The following is a 25,882-nucleotide window of genomic DNA, read 5'->3' as shown; positions in this document are numbered from 1 at the left end:
GACAATTCCCTGTGTGCAGACTGGACCTGCACTGCTTTCAGGCCCCAGGTTCACACAGCCAGGTGTGGGTTCTGGTACCTCTGACTCCAGCCAGTCCTGAGCTGTTCCTGAGTGACACAATCTGCCATGTACTGGCCCTCAAGTGAGATAATACAAAAGCTACTGGAGCAACTCTTGCTGTCAAAAAGACTAAATATTGTCTCACTGTACAAACCTATGTTGATGCACTCGTGTTCCCTTTCAGTTGCAGGTGAGGATCAACACTCTGACCAAAGCACAGCTGGCTGAGAGACATCATGTGCAGGCCCTGCTTGCCCGCCTGCGAGATATCCAGCTTGCCCTGGATCTGTAGTGCACCTTCCAACTTCCCAGCTCAGTGGTAGGACTTTTTGCCCCTTTCATAGGAGGGGACAATGGAAAAGATGTATCCATTCACAGTTCTATGTATGGCATTTATATTTTGATAAATTAAATGAAAATAATTTTGCTTTTTTGTTACTCTAGCTGATCAAAACCAAACTGGAGCTAGATCTACCTCATGCTGTACTTGCAATACCTAGTTTAGGTTACCTGTTATGCCACAAAGATAAGCAACACAGATAAGACTCTTTATTTCAAAATGTTTGCAATTAAATGAGTTCATGTCAGTAAGTCATACACTTTGACATACAAAAATACCGTGCTACTGATACAGTTGAATTAAATGGATTCTCCATGCAGGAGAAATTCACAGCATTATCAGTACCCTCGAGGAACTTTTTCACTCCTGGGGTGCATTGCTGCCCCTGCATCACAAGCAATGCTGGTTTATTAGCTCGCTCTGCACAGTATTTAAACCATCATAACAACAGCCACTTGCATGCTGAATCCTCTCTTCCTTCTGAGATTTCTAATAAAGCAAACATCAAGCAACCCATCCTCCATCACTAGGCTAATATTTACCTTCAGATACTATGGATGATGCTGCTACGTAGGAAGAAATTAAAGCTTTAACTTCCTTTGGCTTTGTCTGGATGCCATAGACCCCAGTGGAAAAGAAGGAAAAGATTCAGTTGTCTTTTTCTCTCATCCACTGGAACAAATTTGCATTCTCTTGTTAACATGACATTGAAATTCAATCAAAAAGCTCACCCTAACTTTATCCTCTTGGGACTGATATTTGCCTTACTCTTTTCTCACTCTCAAAGGTTTTAAAAGACTTGTATGTGGTACTATACTGCTGCAGGAGTAAACTTGCTAATACCAAGAATTTTAACAAGATAGGTGGCTGAGAGCCACTTCAAGCTTTCAAACTCCTCCCTGTGTGAGGAAACACTGACTCCTGGAGCCAAATGAATTTTCTCCTGCTTGTCACCCAAACAGCCACCCTCGTCTGACTCATGCCTGGGCTACATCACTTAGAGGCAGTTCATCATCCCTTCCTTCCCGATGACAAGCTAAGCATACAGGACTTGGCAAACTGGACATTTGTACAACAAAATTATATTCTATTTTCTGCAGTGCATACAAAGAAGGGTTTCTTTAGGAGATCAGAGCTCATCAAAGCCTGTCATCTTCTTGAAGTAGCAGAAAAGTAGCTCAAGCAAGGAAGTAGTATGAGAAATCTTTCAGAAAGCACAAAGGTAGGTTTCATAAGCATGTCCACTCCAACAAGCTCTGGATAGCAAAATCAGTTCTAAATGTTTGAGTGCTGGGACTTGAAACAGTTTATTCTCAAAAACCAATTTGTACATTGCTTTAAAACTCAATTCCTCTTCACTTTGGCAGTGGTTTTTGTCAGTGCCACATGCAGTAGATCCAAGGTGTTAGATTTTAATTCTTCTTGATGTGAAGTCACAAAGAGGCTTTAAAATTTTACAGTGGATTAAGCTTCAGCACAAAGATTTCAGCCCCAGCACATTCCTAGCATTAAGTATGAGGGTACAAGTCAGAGCCAGTGTGGTTTTTTGTTTTGTATTTTGAATAAGATGAAGTTGTTGCCCAGTCAAGGGAGGGCCAGACTGGCACCTGGGAAGCAACAGGGGATTTCTTTAAAGAGCCATAAATACTTTAAACACAGTCAGTGCATAGGGCATTTCAGTCAGTACAATAAAAATTGGTCCTGAAGTAGCTGTAGCTGTCCTTTAACAGAGGAACTAATTCTTCAAGAATTTAGTGACAAAGTAACAAGATACCTAGCAGAAAGAAAAGGCTTACTTTAGTTGTCATCACATCACCCAGCAAAAATATGCCCTGTGTCTTCTAACTCCTTAATCCAAGAGGTGAAGTTAACTGTCTTTCATCAAGACAAAAACTTTAAGGCCTGGAATAGCAAAATAAAACAATGGATTAGGAAGAGGACACAGAGCATTGTCTATCTTTAAAAAAAAGAAAATTGCAAGATGACAAGTTCCGTTGTCTGGAATGTAGACACTGTTTTCAGGTTTAAAATACAGTGCAAAGTCCATTTTTGAAGGGACAATGTCTGACAAAAGAACTAAAGTTGTCTAACAGTACAAAACTCAGGATGAGTGTCCCTCATTGTACTGACTGACTGTTGTACATTTTGCTTTGTTTGGGCCATGAAGCCACACCAGCAAATTTCACTGTTTGGCCATCTGTGCATTCAGAGACTGCTTTTGTCTAGGAATTTGGGTGGAGTTTCTTAGAATAAAATAAATATGAGAATATATTCTTTACTCAAGGTCTGAAAAACAGATACTGTAGATACAAGGTACAAGGTCTGACTCAGCCTGTCAGTGTCCCTTTAATACAGGTAATCTCTACCTCCACCCTTTCCCACTGCACCTGCCTAGGAAGGCTTAAAAGGAACTTAGAGGCTCTAAGAACATAATTATCCTGTGGCACATTCAGGGGAGAACATGAAAGACTACAGGCACAGGGTGGGCCTGAAACCACCATGGGCAACATCTTTAAAGGCAGCTGTACCCAATACATCCATGATCATTCAATTCAGTTTCTACATTCAGCAGCAGGTAAATGTAGACCAAATACTTTCAAGTTTAATGCAGCAGTGACATCTTTTTTTCCTCCTCACCCAGGTCCTGCTGAGTGATACAAACTTGATAAATGAAACACTCAGTGGTGTGAAGAGTGTCCCTTTTTATAGAAAATCTTCTTGCTGAGACAGTTCCTATAGAGAGCCCAGTGCTTCTCCAAAGCGGATTTTCTGTCCAGCTTTGAGGTTGAATCTGAAGTCCTTGGGTGCCTCAAAGATTAGCACGATCGTAGAGCCTAAGTTAAATTCCCCTAAATGTTCCCCTTTCCTCATGGGGATTCCTTCCTTGTTGTTGTTGGATATGAAGCTGAAGTCATTGTAGGAACCTTTAGAGTAACTTGGACTGTTCGTGTGCAAGTCCTGTACAGAGAAGGAAGAAGAGAAGGATTTACTGGAGGATTTCAGTGCTGTGTATTCATTCATCACCACAGCTGTGGACTGTACACACTCACGCATTTTCCATGCACAAACTCACAGTTCAAATGTGCAATAGGAATATTTTTTAAATTGTCTATATTAGAGACAGCACTGTTTAGATCAGTCTTAGAATATCAGTACTGTGAAACACCCTAATTTCAGGGTAATAAGATCTTTTTTTTTTTAGTTTTGTTATGCTGTACCAACCTCAACCATTAACACCAGAAAGGTGCCTGCTATGATCCTGCTCACCTGGTCAAAGTAGATGCGGATGGAGCCCACGTTTGTTGCTCCTACAGCTGTTAATGAGAAGAAGCCATGTTTCCAGTCACCTGTAAGGACAACCCGTTCATTGTGGCAGAACAGTTCCTTGATCCAGCGAGCAACTCCAGGATTGACAGACATCAGAGAGCCTGAAGGAGTGAGAAAATATTCAGGTTAGGTTGTCTGGTTTGTAGCAATATTGTAATGCCACTCAGATGATGTTTTCAGTGTAACTGGAGCTGATCCAGTAAACAACTCTGTCAGTTATTTTCAAGAAGAGAGGCAAGTGCCAGGCAGAGCAAATGAAAGACAAGTCTGTACTGAAAACAAAGGATGTCACAGAAGGATGTGTGTGGTCTGTCAATCTATCTCTCAGGGTGTTTGAAACCAAATCCAAATACTAGGGTATTACTAGATACCAAAAAGTAAAATATTTTTATCTGCAAGAACATCCAATCCCAGCTCCAGTAGTGTGACTGTTCAGTTGCATTTTTTTTTGCCAAGCACAAGAAGAGATCATACTTCGGGATACTGTTTGGTGTCATCTGCAGAACTGTCTATATTTCAGGTGCAAACTGAATCAACAGTGTTTGGGAACAAATCAGGTCACCGTGAATCAAGGGGTACTTCAAAGAACTCAAACAGTTTGAATACAATATTACTGTTTTCACCATTTTTATATGATTTGCTCTGGTAAATATACAGCTGCAAAAGTCATTACTGTTTGAGACAATTACTTTTCTAACATTGTCTATGATGTTACTGTACAACTTCTGCACTGGTGTGTGTCATTCTGCAGAGGCCCATAGCAGTGCTTCCCTCCATAGCTGCTCTGCAGTTGTTTCCTAGGAACAGAAACCAACCTGGGAAATGCCGTCGGTGTGACACTGTCCAGTCCGTGGGCGAGTGGAAGCAGTGATAATCCCCTGGTGCAAGGTAAATTACACAGTGGTAGAGCTCATTCCCCTCCTTTGTGACCAGTTGTTGCTGAAAAGAGTTACCATGTGGGGCTGCAGAAAAAGCAGGGAAAGGAAGGGGTTAAAGATATTCCTCCTGAAGTCATCTGCCAAAGCCAGGCAGTCTATGTTAGAGCCAGTGCAATAGTAGAGGATTAAATGCAGCCCACGTGGATTGGTGGGACTACAGAAACACAGGTTTCATGCAGAAATCCAGTATTTCCAAATGTTCCTTTCCCTTTACAAGAAAATCAGATGCTGGATTGTTTCAATCACAGTGAAAATTTTTCTTTTGGAGTTTGCCCTTCCCTAAGCAAAACAACAGAAACTGAAATCCTTTACAACGGGATTTTTATTAAAGCTACTCTTTACAAACAGAATTTGTGAAGAGTCCTCTAAATCATTAGAGAGGTAGTGCTTGAGCATGGATCTTGTTAAGGAGTAGCTTATCTAGTTTTTGCTAGCCAGTGCTTGGGCCCTTTTCAGTGTGACAGCAGGAGTGCTGCAGCCATGGTATAGCAACAGATCTTGGAGTCAAGTGTAGGAACCAAGCAGCTCAGTTCAGCTAATCAGAATGAGCCAGGCATGACTGTATAAAGCCACTGGTGAGAATGAGAAGAACTGGAACAGCAACATGGATACACACAAATAAAACGAACCAAAAATCAGACCTGCTTTTGTTCCTGACAATGCAAGAAAATGTTACTTTTTTTCATCTCTCTTAGTCTTATGATTTCTGAGAACACTGAAAGGGCACAGCAGAATAAATGCAGAACTGACACAGAACTCACCCTGGCTAAAACGCATTTCCTCTGTGGAGATGCGAGGTCCCAAGAAAGATTCCAGAGAATAAGTGACCCCTTTTACTTGCTCCACTTCACAATTTTTTACCTGTCCGAAATTAAGGATCTTTCCATCAGAGGGACTAATCTACAGCAAAGAGAAAAAATGGAAACAGTTAGCAGTTCATTAATTCCTCATGAAGCATGGGGGCTGAGGGAAGTGGCAGTGCTGGGTGAAGCCCTCCCTTCCTTTCACTCACCACGCTGTGCACACAGCAGACCGGCCGTGCCTGTGGTTTCAGCTTCCTGCGGAAGAACTCGCTGAGGTTCCTGTAGTGATGCAGGTCCTCCACAGCTGCCTCCTTCATGTTCACCCCGAAGGTCCAGATGTACAGGCTGTACACCGGCTTCCGCAGCCACGTGGGCAGCTCCACCTGGTTCAGGCGACCCCAGGCTCGTGAGAGCAGCCGCGTTGGGACCGACTTGTACAGGGCGACCTGAAGGGAGAATTGCAGCAGGTCAGTGTTCTCCCCACTGATGGCTTCCTTGCTTCTCCCCGTAACACAGGAAGGATCAGACTGTTCCTGCAAACCCCTCCCTTGAATTCATGGGTTACAAGTAGCTTTAAGGCAGCAAAAAATTTACACTGCACTTCATCCTCATTCCCTCCATTCTGGCAAGAATAGACAAGATGAAACTTAATATAACTTTAAAGTGAAGCCAGAATTTCCACTCCTTTGCAGGCTGAAGCTCCACATTGAAGTTACTGGAAACTGCCCAATGTGAGGCTTACAGAAAAAAAGAGACGTCGCACATATTCTAGTAGAATCAGAAAGGTTTAATATTACCAATGTATAAATTTTTGTGAGTAACTAAATGAAAATCGACTGGAAAATAACTTCTCAGTGTTGGATGACATGCTCCTCAGATGCAGCTGCTACTGAGAGTTTTTCCCCCACACTCAGTACTGTGTGTTGTATGCTCTAATGACACAAGTACCATCAAAGAAATGTACCCACTGGATGAAGCTACACAGGTATAAACTTACACCAGCCTTACTCCTTCTCTCACAACAATGGGAGCTGCTAATTACAAGAATATAAAGTGCCTTTATTTCTGTAGAAATACACCTTTAGACTTTCACCAAAACCCAAGTTTTAGCAAGGAAAACAAATGAAAAAAGTTGGCAAGAGGTATCTCCTGTTGATGGAAGTGAAGAGATGACAACATCTTTCTGTTGGTAATTCCAGCAGACAACTCTTCTGGGGTTTGTGGTACTTGCTGTCAGCCAGGAAGCTCACATGGCTATGATGTAACTGGGGGAAGCTGGGGAATATGGACCAAGGGAACTGAACACTCTGAAACCAGTTTTGCAAAGGAAGTGGTGATCTGCTGACTGGTGAACAGCTACATTCAACTTGCAGCTAAAACCTTGGGATTTTTTCTTAGTGAGAGTCATTTGTTCTCAATCATATCCTTCATGATTAAGTCTTGAAAAGCACAGCCATAAACACAAACAGAAGTATGCACTGGCTCCATCATACCAAATACAGCAAATTAAGATTTCACTTACAAAACACCATCCTGTGTACATACAGGGATATTTCAGAAAGGAAGTACCAACCTAATCTTACGTCAGATAAAATCTTCTAAATGAACAGTACTTTAGGTTATATAAGCTGAAGTACTGAAGAAAAAAATGTTGCCATTTTATTTGACATGCCCTACACTGTATTAATTTCTAAAAATTAACTTTGCTGTTTTCCATCAACACCAAAAATGTACATACAGCTATAAAATCACACCAATTGTCAAAAGCAGTATTTCCTATCAGCCTCTTCTCTTCAAAGGAACCTGGTTTTCAAGTTGATGGGATCAAACAGAACAGATGTTCAATAAAATAGGCTTAAGAATGGCAATTTTGTTCGTGTTTGCAATCAAAACACTTACTTGGTTGTTGGATTCTGAAACTGCACGATTTGTGGGGAGAATTACTATGTGCAAGGCATCCCATACCCTGCTCTCAACAGTGTCTGAGGAGAGATTTGTGTATCATTTGGACATGCTGGACTACAAATGCTCAATGAACTCAAGGAACAAACCCTCTTGGTGCGAAAATAACAAAAAAAAAAGAGACCATTTCATTAGGACCAGGAAAAGAAACTTGCCAAAAGGTTTGGTCTTCCTTGTCCTAGCCCTGATACTGTGAGGTGACTGAATTCCTTCAGAAGTTTCTGTTAACTTTCCCTGACTGTTAAAGGACAAAGTAATTCTCTGCTCCTGAAAAAGTCACTTGTCTGTGAAGCAATTAATCAACACAATTACAGACAGTAAAAACTTTCACACCAGTGATCACCAGGCTGTCCTGCATGCAGCAGCTCTTCCCCCCAGCTGCTGCCAGCTCCTCCAGGACACAGCTCCCAGACGCGGCGCGCGAGAGACCTGCTCACACTTACCCTGCTCATAGGCCTCCATCCCACTCTGGTCAAGGGTTTAAGAGCACCAAAAGGCAGAAGGTAATAGAGAATAGTCAGAGGCCAAGAACGGAGTTTCAGAGCAGGCCTAGACATACAGCTCAGCTGGCCCAACCTTCGCCTCAGGGCCAGCTGGGGGAATTGCAACCTGAAAGATTACATACACAACATCAGAGGGTCAGGCATCTCATCAGCTGCAGAGCCACCAGCTACCGACAGCTGGGGTGAGTTATTCCTGCTAAATGTTTCTTAATCTTTAATACTACAAGTCTTTACTCCTTTATTTTGATCAGTTCTTCCCCTTCCCAAAATAGAAGAACAGTTTATCTGAAAAATAAGTCTTCCATTCAAATAATGGTGTTCACCCTCATAGGTAACATTTTATGAATGACACCCTCAAAAGTTACAGGTAAGACCAGTTTCCAGGTCTGAAATCCTTCACTGAGTATCCTGGTTCCGAATAGGGAACGTGTGGACAAAGCCAATATTTCTACTACTGCACAATAATCTAGTCTCCATAGCCCAATAATCAACTCCCCTGCCTCATAACCAGCTGCATCTCTGACTTTTTTTGTTACATGGATGTCCTGACTGAGAGAGACCTCATTTTGCACAAATGGCCATGGGGAGAAGTTGACCTTCTAATTCTCACAGAGAAAAGCTACTCAGCTTCTTAGCAGAGGACAGACATCAAGGACCTCAGTTCAGACCCTTGCAGGAGGTCTGGATGCAAAACCCTTCAGGTCCCCATTTATTCTTTGGCTTCTACTCATGAAAAAACCACTGGCATTTCCAAGGTCACATTATCAAACGGAAATCTGTCTACCTGAGGGCAAACTATTCAAATGACTGACTGAACTCCTGGCTAGGAGACTGTTCTGCACCCAGGACGCAGCGACGTGCACACACAAACTGAAGTGGCACAGTCTGGCTGCTCCCAACAGCTCACTCTCTCAAGGGATCCTGTGACATGAAAGAGGAACTACAAAATACTGCGTATGTCTTTCCAAGATGGAGAAAAGCTGAGAATTTAAAAAGAAATTTTCTTGCCAACTTGTTCTTTTCAAAACTTGGATCAGAATTAAAATATCAGGCAGACAGGTATAACTGTCACCACTCTGGGATGCAAGATGGTGCTTTGGGCTCAGAGAGATGTTTTTTCTGCAGTGAACACAACTTCTTTCCCCTGAAGAACTAATACATAGAGAATGATCTGTGCATCTTAATGCAACAGGGAAAAAGAACCCTGAGCAGAAGTGCTGTCTTAGCAGAGTTAATGCAGGCTTCTCAGCAGGAGGTAGGACTGACTCAACATGGGAATAGGAAGGGACACTTCACATTCTCCCTCCCATCCCTACCCCCAGCAGCCTGCAAGGGCTGGCAGGCCAGGAGCCGGGTTGGGTCCCATTCTCCCCCTCCCGCTGCTCTCCCCCCCTTCACTGCAGTCGCTCCTGGACCAATCCCTGCAGAGCTGCATCGCGTTGGAGCCCTCTGGCTTCTCACTGCCTTGGCCTGGTTTCAGAGCGGCCCCTCAACTAATTTTTCCATTCTCGTAGTGATAAAAGAGTAGAAGGGAAAGGAATGAAAGCTTCCCCATTCCCCTTTGTCATGGAACAGCATGCCCTTCTCTGCCAATACAATGTATAAGGAGCTTTATAGTAATTAGGCCAAACAAAAGCTTTGCAGATGGCTCCCGCTCCTTCTGCCCAGAAAGCCTCCCAGCCTCCCTCCCGCTTCAGTCACCATTCCTGCAAAGCAGAAAATACTGAACAGTACCTGAAACGAGTTCTCCTATTTGGTGTCCCACCGGCAGAGCCAGCTGGGCCTGGACTCTCCAGCTGTGGGTGCTGGTCCCCGGCACAGCTGCTGCTGCCGCCGTTCCCTGAGCGCAGCCTCCGGACATGAGTTTTAACTTTGCGGAGGTTGTAGCAAGAGGGTGGAGGGTTAGATAAAGCTTTGTAGCATCTCACCATTTCCCTGTGTGGAGCTCTGGTCCCTGCAGGGTGTTTGACTGACACATCGTCAGGGTGACGGCTGTTGCAAGGTTCAGTCTTTTTTCCTCTACCTCTCTTTCCTTTGCTTGCTCCGGCATAGGAGAGAGGACTCGGCGTCACAGTTCCTAAATCCCCCGCTGGTTTGTCTCTGGATTCCCTCTCTGTTTCCCACTTGAATCTCTGCTACGAGAGTTGCAGCTATTGCAAACAAACAGGCATTGTGTCACATTTCAACATCCCACTACAAAGCCGACTCTGCACACGATAAAAATGAGCTGTCCATATGAGCAGTCCTTGCTTCTTGCTAGTCCGGGTGGCCATTGAAACCCAACTCCCCAAAAAACACCCTGCTGTCTGTCCCAGGCTGCTGGGCAGCAATGCTCTAGTGAGAGGAACAGCCAGCTGGCCTTGCACAGCTCATCCCAGCGCCAGCCTGAATGCAAGGCTGGGAGGAGGAGCAGGGCGGAGAGGAGGAGGAGGAGGAGGAGGAGGAGGAGATAACTCCCAGCTTCAATTCTGCAGTGCAGCAGCTGCTGCTAAGAATTCTGGACTGTTGGGCACCAAAAATCCTTTCCTGCTCTTAGTGTCCAGCTTGTAAAGAACAAAACTGAACAGAAAGGAATGTCTTTCTAATTTACAGCTCTTGCCAGACACAAGCATCCATCTGTGGAAGCCTCTTTCCATCTCAAAACACTCAGTTAAGGGAACAGGTAATGGACATTCTTCTACACATAACCAGATACATACAAAATAAGCCAGTTTTAGGGCCAGCTTGAGAAATGGGTATAAAAATGTGTTATGTGTCTATTATGTGACTTTTAGTACTGTCACAGTTTTTATGTTCAGTAGAACTAAAATACAAAACAGTTGGAAAGGAAGCTGGTTTGATTTTTAAAGACCAAAGGCTGCACTGTTTCTATCTAAGCATTCTAAATATACAGAGAATTTTCCCTCTTTAATCCTACAGAACACACCTCAAACATAAGTGACTGGGTTTGGATTGTTAAGGGAACCCTGCTTCAAGAAGAGGAAGTCAGATAGCTACATCTCACCTCAAGATTAAACCAAATACTCAGAACTATTTCAGGGGTGACTCTCTAGTGGTTCCATTTCACTTCTGCTTTCTGCTAAATCTGGGTTGAAAATTAACAAAAAAAACCTCCTTGTTTCCAAAGGTTTCTAGACACCATGAAAACTGTGGCTAACAGAATAGATCAAAAAGAGCACTGCTGCTCTGATTGAGGGAAAGGCTTGTGTTGTAATAGGGATAAGGCAGGAGGAGTGAGAGGCCCAGCAGGAAGAGCTAGAATTAACTAGCTAATGGCATCCCAGTCAGGCCTCAAAAGGAAAATATTCAAGCAGTAATTGTGTATTTTGATTGGCCTTCAACTCCAAATATTACAGATACTCCCTAGAAACACCTCTGAAGATCCTGCATTAGAGTATTTTTCTCAGGAAGAAAACTTCTATATGGTATTCTGTATGTCAGGAAGTTCCAAGACCTGTGTGCATGTTGTTCAAGCTGAATTTTAACAACTTCAAATTTAAAAAAAAAACCCAGCTAACTGAAAGAAGGGAAATTTAAGATCAGAATGCTTTGAAAGCATTCAAAACATACTCCTTCCTCCCTGAGCCTTGTGCCAACTCTTTTTGTTTTCCTATTTAAAATATCATTTAGTCTTTCTCTGGCTGGCACAAGAAACTCCTACACAACAAAAATTATACCATCTGTATAGTAAAATGCTGAAAGCAGTTAGCCAAATCCTATCAAAATTCAAAGAAAAGCAACAAGGAGCACAGGGGAGCTATTTCCTGATTAATTTGGAACATTAGAAATTACCAGTAGTAAATACTTAATTTTAAACAGCAACAAGCTAAATCGACAACATTGTTTCAAAAGAAACTTCATCAGACCAAGACAAAATTATTTTTCACACTGAACACGTGTGTTCACAGAACTGTGGGGAGAGAGTTCGTCTGGCACTGGTGGAGCTGGGCAGGAGCAGCAGAGCACCCAGCCCAGCAGCTCCTGCAGCCAGGGTGGAACCCTGCTCCCCATCCCATCTCCTCCTGTGCAACCTTCACCCTCGCAGAGAGAGAGCAAACACGTCTTATCACATTTGCTTCAGTGCTCTTCCCTTCACGGTAAGGGAGGTAACCCACAAGCTCTTCCAGTAAAATTCAATTTTATCCCTCAAAACACTTTTAAGGAATTATTATATTCTCAGCTGAGTGACCATGATTCTAAGGAAGCATGTACCCAGAGAAACAGCTGACCTGCTCCCTAAAAAAACCCAGACATGGAAATGTTCTACAGCCTGATGAAGTGGGTAGCACCACCCTTCAGTTCAAAACGAAAAGAAAAACGCAGGGCAAGAAAGATTCCTCTCCAGGAAGGGAAAAACATGGGTGTTACAAGTTTTTTTTCTCCACTTCTTAAAAAAACTGCACACAGCCAAATAAGTTTCTCTTAAGTTCTGTTCTACTCCCCTCATTTTATTCACCAAGATGCCAACACCTGAGTCCTGATGAGGTGCTGACATGCCTGGCCACATCCCTGCTGTGGCTGCCCCAGAAGTACCATGCAGTTCCTACAGTGTAAGAAGGCTGAAATGAAAAATCCACCCTGAATTTACCTGCTTTCCATGGGGAAAGGAACAAGAACTGCTCATCGAACAGCTCATGACAGAGGAACTTATATAATGGCATCTCAATAGCTGGACCTCTTGGGATGCAGGTAGTGCCCACAGCCTGTGTCATCAGCTCAGATAAAAATCTTTAAAATTTTTGGTTAATAGGGGTTGCACACCATTACCAAACTCCCTCTCCTGTCTGAGCTCGCCAGAATCCACGCTGGGCAAATAAAGCAGCAGTTACCAGCAGGTATGAATCCATAGAGAATTATTATCTCATAGACAACTGCTAATCTGCCAGCTATACAACAGCTTCTACTCTGTCAGCTCAAATAAGCATCAAATCCAGTGACCTCTTTTAATTACTTGTCAAAAAGTGAACTACTCAAGTCCTTCTCTCAACTTTTAAAAAACGACACAGCAAGGCAGTTGCAAGAAAGACTAATATGCAATTGAACTGCAAACCTGCAGCCTCGGTTTTAAACCGTAAGCATGACTCGTTAGGCTTGGAATGTGCTGGTCAGTGCTCAAAGCCCTCTGGTCAAACTTTCTACATTTGGTCACTGAACTACTGTTTAAAAAATGCACTGAACGCATCGCAGTGCTGTACTCAAGTGCCAGCAAAAACTACGGTCTTGCACTCAGGGGCGAGGTACTCGGTGACCGTTGTTAAAGGTCCCGTTCCTTTCCCTGCAGTAACTGTTCCACATCACAAACGTCATCCCTGCTCACACCCAACCTTCTCCGCAGGCAGCCCGGCAGGACAAACACTGGATACTGCACACCCAGGCAGGAGCTCCCGAACTCCAAGAGCACAGCTGAGTCGCCCCGATGCTGCTGGGAAACCTGAGCGTCTGCCGAGGCCACGGGATTGCTGGGCAGCAAACTCCCGGGAGTTTTCCAACGGGACCGCTCTCCGCGGACTGACCAGCGCTGGCTAATGAACCGTACCGTGCTCGGCTGCGTCTACCCGTACTGTCTGAAATTCTTTACTTCTCATTTGAAAAAGCCTTTCTATACATTTTCACTTCGTGTATTAGGAAAAAAACCTTGTTATTGCTTTCCCCTAACTTTACAATGCTGTTTCAGTTACTTTGTATAAATAGAGCAGGGAAAAAAAGAAATATTTTAGGATAACCTAACTGGACGACTGGGTTCTGAATTCTGTCCAAAAAGCCTGTTATACAGTCTCAGAGATTTTCTGTGAAGCAAGGAGATACAGCTTTATTTATTTAACAAACTGACATGAAATTTGATGGCACCCTTTTAATACTTTGTAGTAGTCATTTCCAAGTAATGGTTTAAAACAACACTCCAGTACCACCTCCTACTACCGCCCCCATTATTTTAGCTTAAGATACCGGTAAAGCAAACTCTCAGCACCATAAAGGATCTCTAAAGGAAGCATAAACCGCGTTACATCCTCCCCACAGAGCAGCACCCGGCGGAAGCTGCGCAAGAGCTCCGGCGGCTCCTCGGCCCCCTGCCCTCCCCGCGGGACTCTGGACTGCGATAAGGCTGGTCCAGCAGACTCATTCTGTTCTAATCTACTCAGAGATTACTCATGAGTCGACTTTGGAACATCACTGAAACTTCCAGCAAGCCAGACTGAATCACCCCTTGACCGCCAGCCTTCGCACATCTGCCCTGCGGTCCGGTAGCCCTTACCTGATGCTCAGGAAAGTCTCCTCCGTCCCGGCTTTCCGCATTCAATCGCCAAAATACGACACCGACCCTTCCTTTCAAAGCAGTTTTCAGACACGTGAACAAAGTTCAGCGGACTGCGAACCCCCCCCCATCGCGCCGCAGCCATCCCGCCCCCTTCTCCGGGCAGGGGAGCGGATGGCGGCCACAGCCGCACCCCCGGCCCCGGCAGCTCCGCTCCTACCTCCCGCCGCTCCCGGCCCGCCGGCCGCGCTCCGCTCGCCGCGCCGGGCGGAGCCGGCCCGTCCCAGCCTTAAGGAAGCGGCGCGGGCCGGCAGCCCTGCCCCGCCTCGCCTCCAGCCACTGGCGCTGCTCGGCGGCTCCTTCCCGCAGGGCCCCGGCCCCTTCGGAGGAGGGGCCAGGGCAGCACGAACGCAAACGGAGAGACCGGAGGGCTCCGGAACACGGCGGCCCGCGGGATAAGGGGCTGCGCCGGGAGGGTCGGGCACTCCTGGGATCAGCGCTCAGCTTTCCAAAGAGCCGCTGGCCCGGACAACGGGGAAAGAGACTTGTCGGGGAGCAAGGCACCGATGCGGATTCTGTGCGCTGCACAGCTTCCCTGAGACAGCTTCCCACCGCGTGTCCGGGTGCGGGAACACAATCCCACACAGGCACTGGCTGTCAAAGCAGGAAAGTGTGCTCCAGTCTCACAAACTGCTTCCGAAACGCTCAGATAAATTGCTCCATAAGCCCAGCAAGACATAAGCCATAAGCTCAGGAAGATGCACAGGAAGTTGCACGAGACAGAACAGACTCATCTAGTCAAAAGGCCTTCCCACTGTTTAGGTTTTAAAAACCCCATAAACCCAAACTGGTTTTATTTGGTTCCATTTTCCAGGACAACCGAGAAAAACATTTACACCATTGCCACCTTTACACAACCTGATGCTGTTGAAATGTCACTGGTTTTAACATTTTCTGACCATCTTTCTTGTGTACTTTGAACCACTTTACAAGGATTTTTTTTAGAATTGCATAGATGCGCCAATAAAACTCCAAGCATCAGAATCTGGGAGCAAGAATGAGGAATAACAGACCAACTGGAGATTATATTTCTTCTGAAGTCGAATTAAAAAAAAATATCACATATTCTTCCATTATTAGCTCTTTCCTGAACTTGAAACACACCTCTTACCATAATACTGAATGTCTCCTCTGGGCCAAGAAAAGCACCTTCTGTACTGTACTGCCATATGAGCTCCAGTATCCTCTGTTACAATAAATACAAGCACTTCCTGACATCAGTAGGAAAGACTGTTGTTCTTACCTCTGAGAATCCAGATCCTAAACCTATGCTCAAACACTCTCCTGGTGAATTAAGTTGTTTTTAAAAACTGGCCCGTGACAATAAGCTGCAGTTTGAACACTTCAGCTCACTTCCAGAGACGTTTACTGTGCTTTCCTGGCACATGTCACTCCAATACACACTGCTTTTTCTTTACACAGAACAGAGCAAACTACAGGAGCAAAGGACGCCTACAAGTTCCACTCTCAAAACTCTGGTTCATCTGGACTCTCTGTTCCTCCAAACTCCCCCTCTGGCCAAGCTTTCCCACAGTAATTCTTTGATCCTGTATCAACAGTGCCCTGGTGCCCAGGTAAGAAGCAGCAAAATGCCTCTAGTTAGCATATGAATGGCATGCCATGCTTGCAGATCCCAGCCAGGAAATGTTCTGTGACAGCAAAAACTTGGAACAATAAGCTTCCATCTGATAAACATCTAGCTGTCTCTCTCCAAGCGCTCTGCTTTACCTCATCTAATTAAATGAAAGCTGATCCCCACTGGTATTCACAGTAGGAGACACTAAGGCGTTAATCAGCTCAAGCTATTAGCGACAGAATGTCTCTAAGAAAATTACACAAAGAAAAGGTCTGTGCTAAGAAACAGTAGTTCTGTCTTTCCCTGTGGAGAAACTTAAGGGACACTTGACTTGCACCAGATTCATTTCCCACCTCCCCATTTTTTTATGAAGCTCAAGCAAAACAAAACCACACAGAAGTGTACCGACTCTGTAATTCAGTCAAAAATGAGGCACACCTCAATGAGGATCCCTGCATGTACCTCTGCTACAGGGAGAGCTTCCCTGCCACCTCAGCAGGGTTAATACCATGTCTTCTTCTCAGAAGCAGGGCAATCTGCCTTACACACAGAGCTGGCAGGTGGAAGATGGTCCACAATCCCACAGGAACAAGAGGCTGGTACCGTGGAATCAGCACTTCAGAGCAGCAGGCTCAGCAGTGAGGGCACATGCACCAGTTCCTTGTTCTGTATTACTCTTTCAAAGCCCATTCAATCACACTCGGTCTCTCTTTGCCTATGCAAAGGCTTATTCTGCCCTAAATACAAGACAACACCCCCCCTTCCACACCCCTTAGCTTGAGCCCAGTGATGCAAAAAACCAAAACAATGGAAAATGACAGGTCAGCAAAAAATCCCACTTCACTCTACAGTAAAAAGGAACAATGCAGCTCTTATTTTTTCTTGAATCCTTCATTGTTTGGAATATTTCTTGCAATGTGTGACCACAGTTTCTCTTTTTCCTCATAACTATTGAGCTTCCTTTCCCTCCCACAGAAGCATTCAACAGAACTCAAACACATCAGGAAGGACTGGGATGTCTTGTTAGCCCCTCCTACTATGGTCTGCTGCATTTGGGGCCCTGCTTATCAGTTTGAAATTCTCTGTGTGTTTCCCCACTGTAAAAACCAAATCCTTTAAAGGTGTTTCATCAAAAGCAACACTCTTAGCTTCACCAAATAATAACAAACCAGCATATCAGTATAATGAAAGAAGGCAAATGCAATAAGAGAATTACCCAATTTCATACCAAAAAGTATAAATAACAAAAGAATATTTGTTTTCAAGCATCAGAACTGAATTAACATTGCCTTGTTAAATAAATACTCTGTGGACACTTACCACTTCTTTTTTTAATCAGAAACCATTTGAAACAAACTTCAGCAAGAAAAGAAAAGACAGAAGACAGATTCCTCAGGAGTTATCATAGGCTAAGCTGTTAGCATCTGGACTGTCTGGATCGTATCTGGCTTTGGTCACTACTGAAATTTAGGGATTCCAGCCTAGTCTCCCACAGGCATGTGGCCAAATCACTCACACACTGGCAGTGTGCTCAGGAATGCAAAGAAACTGGAGTGCCAGAGGTCACACTAAAGCATCTCCTACACAACCTTACAATCCTAGAATCTTTAACTCCTTGCCTTCAGAAGTGGCACTGAAGCAGGCACTCAACTGGCTGTTTGGAAGAATACCACATATATTTTAAACTGTCCAACGTGAAGTTGAACAATATGCTTAATACTTCCAATGCAATACAGTAGTTACAGGAAGTCACGAAGATTTACTTCAATGCTGCAATGGGTGTTTGACCATGAATATGATACACACCATCTGCAATTCCACAATAATTTCTCAACTCCTTGGAATCCAAAAGGAAAAGGAAAAAAATCCCTCAGGATCAAGAGGAATTACAGACCTAAGTGAAAAAAAAAAAACTAAGAAAAAAAGGTCTTGCTGTAAATTCATTCAAGAAACAGGTAAATTTTTATTAACCAGGCATTTATTCTATCTCAGCTTTCTTGTAAAGCACATATGGGTTAGCCACACTAAAAGATGTTGCTGGCAGTTCCTAATGTATCATGACTTCAGCCAAATGAGTTACTGAAGTGACAGAAAACTTCAGTTCCATGAGTTGTCAAGAACATGTTGTCAGTAGAGGCAAATTAAAGACTGCTGTGTTGAAATGGAAGCAAAGGAGCTTTGCATCAAACGTGGCAGAAGTAAAATTGCCCCAATTTTCTTACCTCCCATTCACTTGCAAGCTTCACAGGCACCTCTATGCCCCTCTTCTCCAGCTGTTCCAACTTGTAATCCTCATATTTTCTGTATCCTGCATATCCTCCACCTGTAGCTACCAGAACATGGAAGGGCCGCAGGCGGAAGACTTGTCCCACCGGAGCAGTGTGAAACTTCTTCCTGTCTGTAACAGAAAAAATCTTCAGGAAAGAGAACAGCTACACAGTAAAGAGAAAGCAATTCTGTGCAGTGAGGGATTATTGTAAATGCAGATGAACCCAGTGGGAAGAAATGCTGATGTCCGACTCCAGTTCAGAAGGCTGAACGATTTCTTTATTATAACTATAATAAAATACATTAATATACCATTTTAAGGAGATACAAAACTACATACCTACTTTTCTAACTACCATATCTAACTCACAACTCGTGACCCTCTCTCTTGAGTCCAGCCACAGGTGGATTTGACTGGCCATCAGGCTCAAACAATCCTCAACAGAATCCAACCAAGCAATCACCCCAGGTAAACAATTCTCCAAACACATTCCACATGGGAAAAACAAGGAGCAGAAATAGAAATTGTTTTCTCTTTCTTCTCTCTGTGTTCTTCTATGAAAAAATCCTGAGAGAGAGAAGAATGTGCCTGCCACAAGGGATATGAGCTTGGGTGATGAAAATGTGATTAGAAAATAAATCTGACACAGAAGGTATGTACAGATGCTCCTGAGTACTCCAGTTATTGCAGTTTACCAAGTTACTGTAAACTGACCAACACTAATTGGTCATCTGTGGTTTTAACCTCATCCCTGTCCCTGCCACCCCACATGCTTCCAACATTCTTCTCCCCAAAATATGTATAAAGTGTGTTCCCTGAAAGCCCCATGGAGAAATACATAAAATTAGTGTCTGACAGCACTATCATAGTTTCCAGCTGTGAGAATGTTGGTACTCTGTAGAATAATCATTTGCTGGGGAACAATCTGTACTACTGTAAAGCTTTGTGCTTCTCAGTCATTAAAGCTTTCACTACAGTTTGGGAATCCCCAGACTCTACAGCTAACTGGAAGAGGGAAGGAAATGATGACCTGTTTCAGAGCAGGTGTGGTAACAGGAAAACAGGCCCATTTCTGCTGTAATACAAGTCACCACGTGAAACAAGATGTGTAGTACTACATCTGGTTTTTACTGAGTAACTACCAAGCTCCTCCTGCCTAAGTCCAGCCTTGCAGTCACTGTGAGATACAAGGACGCGGTGTGGTCACTAGGCAAGAGACCAAGCGTGGGGCAGGCCCAGCTGTTGGAGTATTTTATAGAAAATACTCCAACAGCTGGGCCTGCCAAATTTCAAAATCCCAAAATCTTCAGCGAAAACAAATCTGTCCAGGGCTAAGTCAGTATTAGACTGTGCTGCTCATGTCTATCTGCCAGTCAGTGAGAAGTTCTCAGCAATGAGTACAAGTCACTGCCTGACAGAAAATGCCTAGAACCAATTGTTGATACTGACTGCTGTCATTTCCACAGCAATCATTAACTTGGATGCACCAGAATGAAACCCAATGAACTTTATCTTGCTCCATCAAAGTCAGGCTTCTTAGGGCTTGACTGTGAATGGGTGTGTGCATTAGCAACCAAAAGAATTCAATCAACACCAACTCCATTTCTAGGCACACATAGAGACAAAGCACAATTGTTTTGAAGTCTGGAAAGCTTTAGCTCTAAGGAATTAAGTTGATTAGAAGCATTCAGCCATGATGCTGCAAAAAGATGCCAAACAAAAATAATAAAATAATTATGGTCCGCATTTAGTTTTATCAAAAAAAATATTTCTTAATAATTTCTTTCCTACACTTGTGATTTAAAATATTGCTATATATCCTAAATGCATCATAAAACAAAACCAGCTTTGTTACTCCTTTAAAAAAAATTATTTTCTTGGGGAGAAAACCAAACTCAGTAAACAAACAAGGCAGCAACTACAGTTACAGTTCAGATTCTAAAAATTATTCGTTCCTAAAGAACAATGCTCAGGGAAGGAGAGGGATCATTTAGAACAGCTGAATGTTTAAAAACACAGACTTACTTGAATTTACAAAGTCTCAACCTTTCAACTTTGCATCACTATTTCAACAGAAATGTCTGTACACAGACCAATGATACTCTTTAGCCCTAAAGCCTTTAACTCCCTTCCACCACATCTTTGGTTCTAAGTTAGCAAAGCTGCCCAGCTATTTCAGCAATTTCACAAATTCCCAAACCAAAACCCCTCAGTGGGAACAGCTTTTTCTGGTTTGGATCCAGAGAGAGGCAGTTTCTGCTTCAAAAGCATTGATTACACCCATGTGAACATTTCTCTTCCTGTACCAGTGACCAAACCATGTGGTGTTCCACAAGCCACAGCAAACACAATTTAAGTAGTTGAGAAATGAAAAGTTGACTTTTCACCATCTCCAGCATTAATGAAACAGCACTTCTGTAACTGGTCTCCAAAACATTATCATTGCAAAGGCATCCAACATGCCACTGTCAAGCTTTTTTGCCCTGACAAAACAAAATTCCACACCTTTCCCACAAAAGTGGAATTCACACAAGTGTACAAATTCTAAGACAAGAACACTAATTACTAATTTTGGCAACAGAACCAGGTTTAGGTAGCTGGCACTGCTTAGACTTCAGCTGAACATCATGTTCTCTAGTGATGCTACTGCTGCTCCCTGGAAAGCAGCATGAGAGTGTGTGGAGAGCTCATACCTTGGCACAAGAGCCACCAGAAACAAGTCCAGGGCAAGAGGAGAAAGATGCAGGACTGTCAGTGTACTAATAACATTTTTAGCTACTACCCTAAATCTGAAGCCCTCACAGATAAAGCCAACCTCTTCCAGAATTCTCTTAAACACTGAGTATATTCAGCAAAGGAGAATAAAAATTAGTAACAGTTTCCTTCTCTGGAACAGGTGAAAAATACACATTCCCTCAGAAATGCTGGAAAATTCAGGATGAGAAAGGAAACTTAATAATGGCAGGAATGATCTAGTTTATGCAGTTAGATGCATAAATGCTGCTTCACTGCTCTGACCAAATTAAGAATTTCTTCCAGGACATGACACAAACAATTAGAGGAGACCATTATAAGGGATAGAGACAAAATTAGAGAAGAGTTATCTTTCCTTTAAATCCAAATCAGAATTAAAATATCAATGAATTAGAAAATGTAAGGTTAAAAATTGACTTGCTCAAAACTCAAAGCTAATTTTAACTAAAATGACCTTTTCTTTCTCGTGATCAACAACTTTGCATTGTGTCTCAGCTTCCAAGATTTTTTTTTTTCTGTAATGACTGATTTATAGACAACAAAGAGCTGCTGTTTCTATTCATCTGTGTAGGCATATTTTTCAATGATGAAATATATATGATACACCAGACAAAGCACTTGGACAGGCAAGTTAACCCAAAGAAATGGTTTTGGAAAATGGGACCAATAGCTCAGCTGGCAAGGAAACAAAAATTGAAAACTATTATTTGTGATATTAATATATGGCAATGTACATACAAGTTTACAAATATTCTTTAAAAGCAAACATTAATATTTGATCTTCAAAGCATTACCCAGCTACAGAAACATCAAGCGCACATACCATTTTAACCAACATTTCATGTAAACCTACTCTGATTTCCTGATCTATTAAAATTATAAATACAGATTGAATAAAAAAGGATATTTATACCTTTTCTTTCTTATAGGGCTGTTAAACTGCTGAAATCTGAATCTCTCAGACTTTTCAAGGTGAACACCTGATAAGAGCAGCACTACAAAGCAGGTAATACAGTTGAATGTTCTAAATACGCGTAAGTTTGATGTTGTCCTTCCCAGTTAGTCACTTCAGTAGGCGTGGAAAGTACACAAATTATTGCTCATCAAGTTCATTTAAGTGGGTTTTTTTAAATGTAAAACCACTGTCCTAACATGAATCTTTCTGGTAAATCATACTGTGTTTTTTAAAAAATAATTTTTGAACTCTAGACTCCTGAGACAACTAACTAAAGTGCAAAAAATAATTAAGAAAAATAAACCTATGGGTTTTAATTTGCTATACAGGAATCACCTTCACTAGAAAAAGTTTCAGATGCTTTGTAAAGTTTGAAAACAACAAACAACAACAGCTCGTAATGAATCTTATGGAAATGATTTTATGGAAAGATCTTATGGAATCTTATGGAAAAAATCTTATGGAAACTTCTTTTGCTATGCGGAAAACATAATTTGGAAGCTTGTGTCTAAGGATATGCCATTAATTGGTCTTTGATGCTGGACTCCCACTCCTTTCATTTAAAAAAATTCACCTTCCCCAATATGAGACCACAATTTGCCTAACTGTGAGTGACCCTGAATTTAAAACCACTTGTAGCTACAACCCATCACTTACCACTGAAAAATGTCCTTGAAGGAGGTTGCTTCCAAAGGACTCCAGCTCTAACACACAGGTTCTTGTGCACCAGAAAGCTACAGCTGCACAGCAAGCTGCAAATACAACAAACAAGAGTGGCTGCTTAAGTACAAATATTTAATAATGCAAATGTCAGCAGTTCAGTGTAGTGACCATCTAATATTTAGCAGCTGAGTAACAGAGGGAAAAGTCTACTCAAATTATCATAAAATTTTCACTGAGCCTAGTCCCTTGTGGTCTACTCCTTTCCTAAAAATAAATTGAAAAACCTGACAATCCAACTGCTCCTGCAGGTACTTATTCAATGATGCATCTTTATTTTTTCTTAGCAAATATTGACACGTTCCTCCTGGGCTGTTGTAACAGTGATACTTTTCTGAGTATTGTAAATGCTGATCTTGCCAACAGCCCTTTACAGGTAACTACTCATGCTATCAGCTTGTCTTGGCCTGTTTGGAGCTCTAAAATGCAAATGGAGTGGTAAATTTTATAATTATTGTTTAGTACTTGGGATTGTTCCACTTCCACTGGGCTGCTACTACTGTGTCATTTAAGAACCTCCTACAACAGCAACTGTCTAGATAGACACTTAGGATTTGGTTCATGTAGCTTTTACTTTACCATTCTGGTGGGAAGGAGGAGGAGTACCTAGAGAAGTTTTGGATTCCATGAAGAAGTAATGGCATTTATTAGACCAAGTGGAGTAGCTGAAAAAGTAAAAAGGCTGCCAGGCACAGCAGCTCTTCTTTAGAATTTACCTTACCACTGGTGTGCAGTAAGAGTGGTCCTGCCCTCTGAAAATATATAAAATAGACTTGGAACTGGCCAATATAGAGAAAGGGTTCACCCAGGACTTTTTGTGTGTTTAATATATGATGTTTAATTTCATGTTCCTAATAAATCTGACAAGAAGACATCCAGTTGTACAAGAACTGTTCCAAGTCTGTAAATAAGCATGTTTAAGCAAGTGTTTGACAACACCCTGGCAACAGCCTGCTGTCAGACAGGATCACAGGGAGGAGAGGGACAGTGTTCTCACCCCAACAGGCTCAGACCCTTAGGAAGAACCAGATCTTTGTGCAACCTGCTCATTCTCGGGAGGCAGTGCCACAGCTGGGATGTCTTCATCTGCCCTCTGGCCCTTCATCTGCTCTTGATCAGATACGTGGAAGACACAATTACTTTAGTAGCTTACAAGCTATTGCATCATTTGGGGCCATTCAATCTCAGGAAGTTATTATTAAGAATTTAAAGACTTAATTTCAGGTGTCTACTGAGTTACATGTAGGCATGATCCCTTTATTTCAAAGAAGAATGTACAGATTTCTTGTCTAGAAGTTACATCATTAAGCCAGCACACTTGATAACTATGCTTTAACATTAGCCAAGGACCAAGAGCTAAAGTTTTCTCTTATCCCCACAGCAAGAGTGTCAGAATATCTCACTTTGCCCTTCAGCTTCATGGTCTCTGTTAAAATCCCTGTACTAACCCAAACATGACAGGACAGACCCTCCCCAAGCCCCAGATTCCTGTAACCACGTGCTAAACACACCCCACTGCTGCATCATCTCCCAGGATGTTACTTCCTCAGCAAGCCAGAAAAAGTGTTCCCACTGCTGCAGAACCTGTATGTTCTACAGAGCAACACGTTCTAATTTGTCATGAACAACGAGGTCACCTCATGCTCTTGGGTCATACCAGACCTACACTAATTTGTGGACTTACAAGGCCTGTTTTACAGCATATTAAAACACTTGGGATAAAAGAAGCACTTGCTCATCAGTAAGCTGGGAGCCTGTGGGCTACTTCTAAGGGGCTCAAAAAATAAAGAACTAATCAAATTAGCATTAGACTTAAATTTAGCAGAAGAGTTTTCAAATCCTAAAAAGTAATGGAAAACATTATTAAAACTTAACTGCAGCCTAAAGCATTAGTATTTGAGACATTTATTAGCCTTCCTACATAATAGTCTATACAAAAATGCAGTCAGAACAGAACGAGTTGTGTTGGCATCTGAGAGCTGTTCTCACTGCTGGGGCAGTGCCCATGGGACGTGGTACTTCCTCAGACAGTGGAAGGACACAACACCTAACCCTAAGCTCTTACCAAAATTGGTTTTGGTGTCCAACACTGGAAAATCAGTTTCCATCTTACTCTGAAACCTGCCTAAAAACAGGCAAGGACAACAAAACTAAACAGTCTCACTTTCCCTGCTCCTGACAGCCTGGCCTTGATGGGTACAAATGCACATTGGAGTACTGACCTCCTGCCTCTCCCATCTGACTGGAGGCTGATGGAAAAGGAACTGCCAAGGAATTCCACGTTAACTGCAGCCCCTCTATGTCTTCAGCCATCTCTGGACAAGGGACAACACTCTGCTGCCAGCACTGAGGCCGGAGATAACAGAATGCTCTGTGCACACGGTGTTTTCTCCAGGTTTTGAGAGAGAAAGGGGAATAAGGGAACTGTGTGTTCTAGTCAAGAACAGAGAACTGTGGCCGAGAAACAGCATTGCTTAAGCTGTTTGGTTGCTATGAAAAGCACAACCTGTAAGAGGATATCTCCTGTAGAGGAGTATCAGTGCCCGGCCAGGTGCTTCTCCTCACAGCCATCCCCCCGGATTGCATAACCCGAGGGGCTGTAGCTGCTCTCCATCTACCGACTGCTACTCAGCACTTACAAACTGACAGCTATAGACTGCAAAACCGAGTCAGAACTACACAAGGCCAAACGCTTCTCGTTCTTAAAATACTTAAACCCCTTATCTTCCTTTCTAGCTTGGAGAAGGAGGGCAAGGTTCCTCACACATGCCAAGGGCAGGGCCAAGGCTGCAGAGACAACCGCACTCACCCCGGCAAGGAAACGTCAGCGAACGAGGGGGGCGAGAAGGGGGCGGCTGTGACCCCCAGCCACGGCTCCTCCTCCCCCACGGGGTGCCGGCTGTCAGACAGTGCTGCCGGGGCCAGACAGTGACAGTGACAGTGACAGTGACAGTGACAGTGACAGCCCCAGGCCCAGCCCTGCCGTGCCCGTACCTGCTCCGCGCCGCGGCCGCCGCCATCTTCCCACGCCGCCGCCGCCGCCGCCGCGTCCTCTGCCGCGGCCCGCGCGCGAGGGCGGGAACAGCACGGGGGGCGGGGCCAGGGGCGGGGCCGCGCCCGTGAGGGGAGCGGGCGCTCGCGGGCGTGGCGTGTGTGAGGGGGCGTTATTCCTGAGGGAATACGCTGTGTAGGGAGGGGTTCATTCCTGAGGGAGACCCGGAATGGGGGTACGGGTGCGAGGCTGTTCTCCAAAGGCGGGGTTTATCTGTGAGGAGGACTGTTCTCTTGGTGCAGGGGAAAAAGGGGCCGTCGCTGAGGCGATGTGGAGTGGGGATAGGGCCGGCCCTGAGAAGACGGGATGT

General features: G+C 43.6%; 2 protein-coding genes across 10 annotated transcripts in view; one reads left to right on the top strand and one right to left on the bottom strand.

Annotated features, from left to right (window-relative positions):
• SFI1 (SFI1 centrin binding protein) overlaps positions 1-4,396 on the top strand; it is a 30,217-nt gene extending 25,821 nt beyond the window's left edge. For 4 of the 5 annotated variants that reach the window (XM_053959021.1, XM_053959022.1, XM_053959020.1 and 1 more), the window contains one exon: positions 245-599. In XM_053959021.1, the coding sequence (XP_053814996.1) occupies positions 245-352 (108 nt within the window). In that variant the 3' untranslated portion in view covers positions 353-599. Of the gene's footprint in view, positions 1-244; positions 600-3,602 lie in introns of those variants that run through there. The other variant, XM_053959019.1, reaches the window with a different exon arrangement.
• Positions 588-25,594, bottom strand: PISD (phosphatidylserine decarboxylase). 5 transcript variants are annotated; one of them, XM_053959025.1, is made up of 8 exons: positions 25,515-25,594; positions 22,458-22,552; positions 18,045-18,220; positions 5,678-5,914; positions 5,427-5,565; positions 4,543-4,689; positions 3,668-3,828; positions 588-3,358 (listed from the first exon to the last, which is right to left on the bottom strand). In XM_053959025.1, exons 1-8 carry the CDS (start codon positions 25,538-25,540, stop codon positions 3,134-3,136), a joined length of 1,206 nt encoding a protein of 401 aa, XP_053815000.1. In that variant the 5' UTR covers positions 25,541-25,594; the 3' UTR covers positions 588-3,133. The 5 variants fall into 5 exon arrangements, with proteins under 5 accessions (XP_053815000.1, XP_053815002.1, XP_053815001.1 ...); XM_053959027.1 differs by lacking the exons at positions 22,458-22,552; positions 25,515-25,594 and adding exons at positions 7,874-8,039; positions 9,862-10,083 and having other exon boundaries at positions 18,045-18,118; XM_053959026.1 differs by lacking the exons at positions 18,045-18,220; positions 22,458-22,552; positions 25,515-25,594 and adding exons at positions 7,874-8,039; positions 9,862-10,083; positions 14,187-14,289.
• Positions 25,595-25,882: the final 288 nt, after the last annotated feature.

This window comes from Vidua chalybeata, chromosome 18 (assembly GCF_026979565.1).
Source record: "Vidua chalybeata isolate OUT-0048 chromosome 18, bVidCha1 merged haplotype, whole genome shotgun sequence".
In the NCBI taxonomy this organism is placed as follows: domain Eukaryota; kingdom Metazoa; phylum Chordata; class Aves; order Passeriformes; family Viduidae; genus Vidua; species Vidua chalybeata.
The sequence above is the reverse complement of the archived record's forward strand: the minus strand, read 5'-3'. Positions and strand labels throughout refer to the sequence as shown.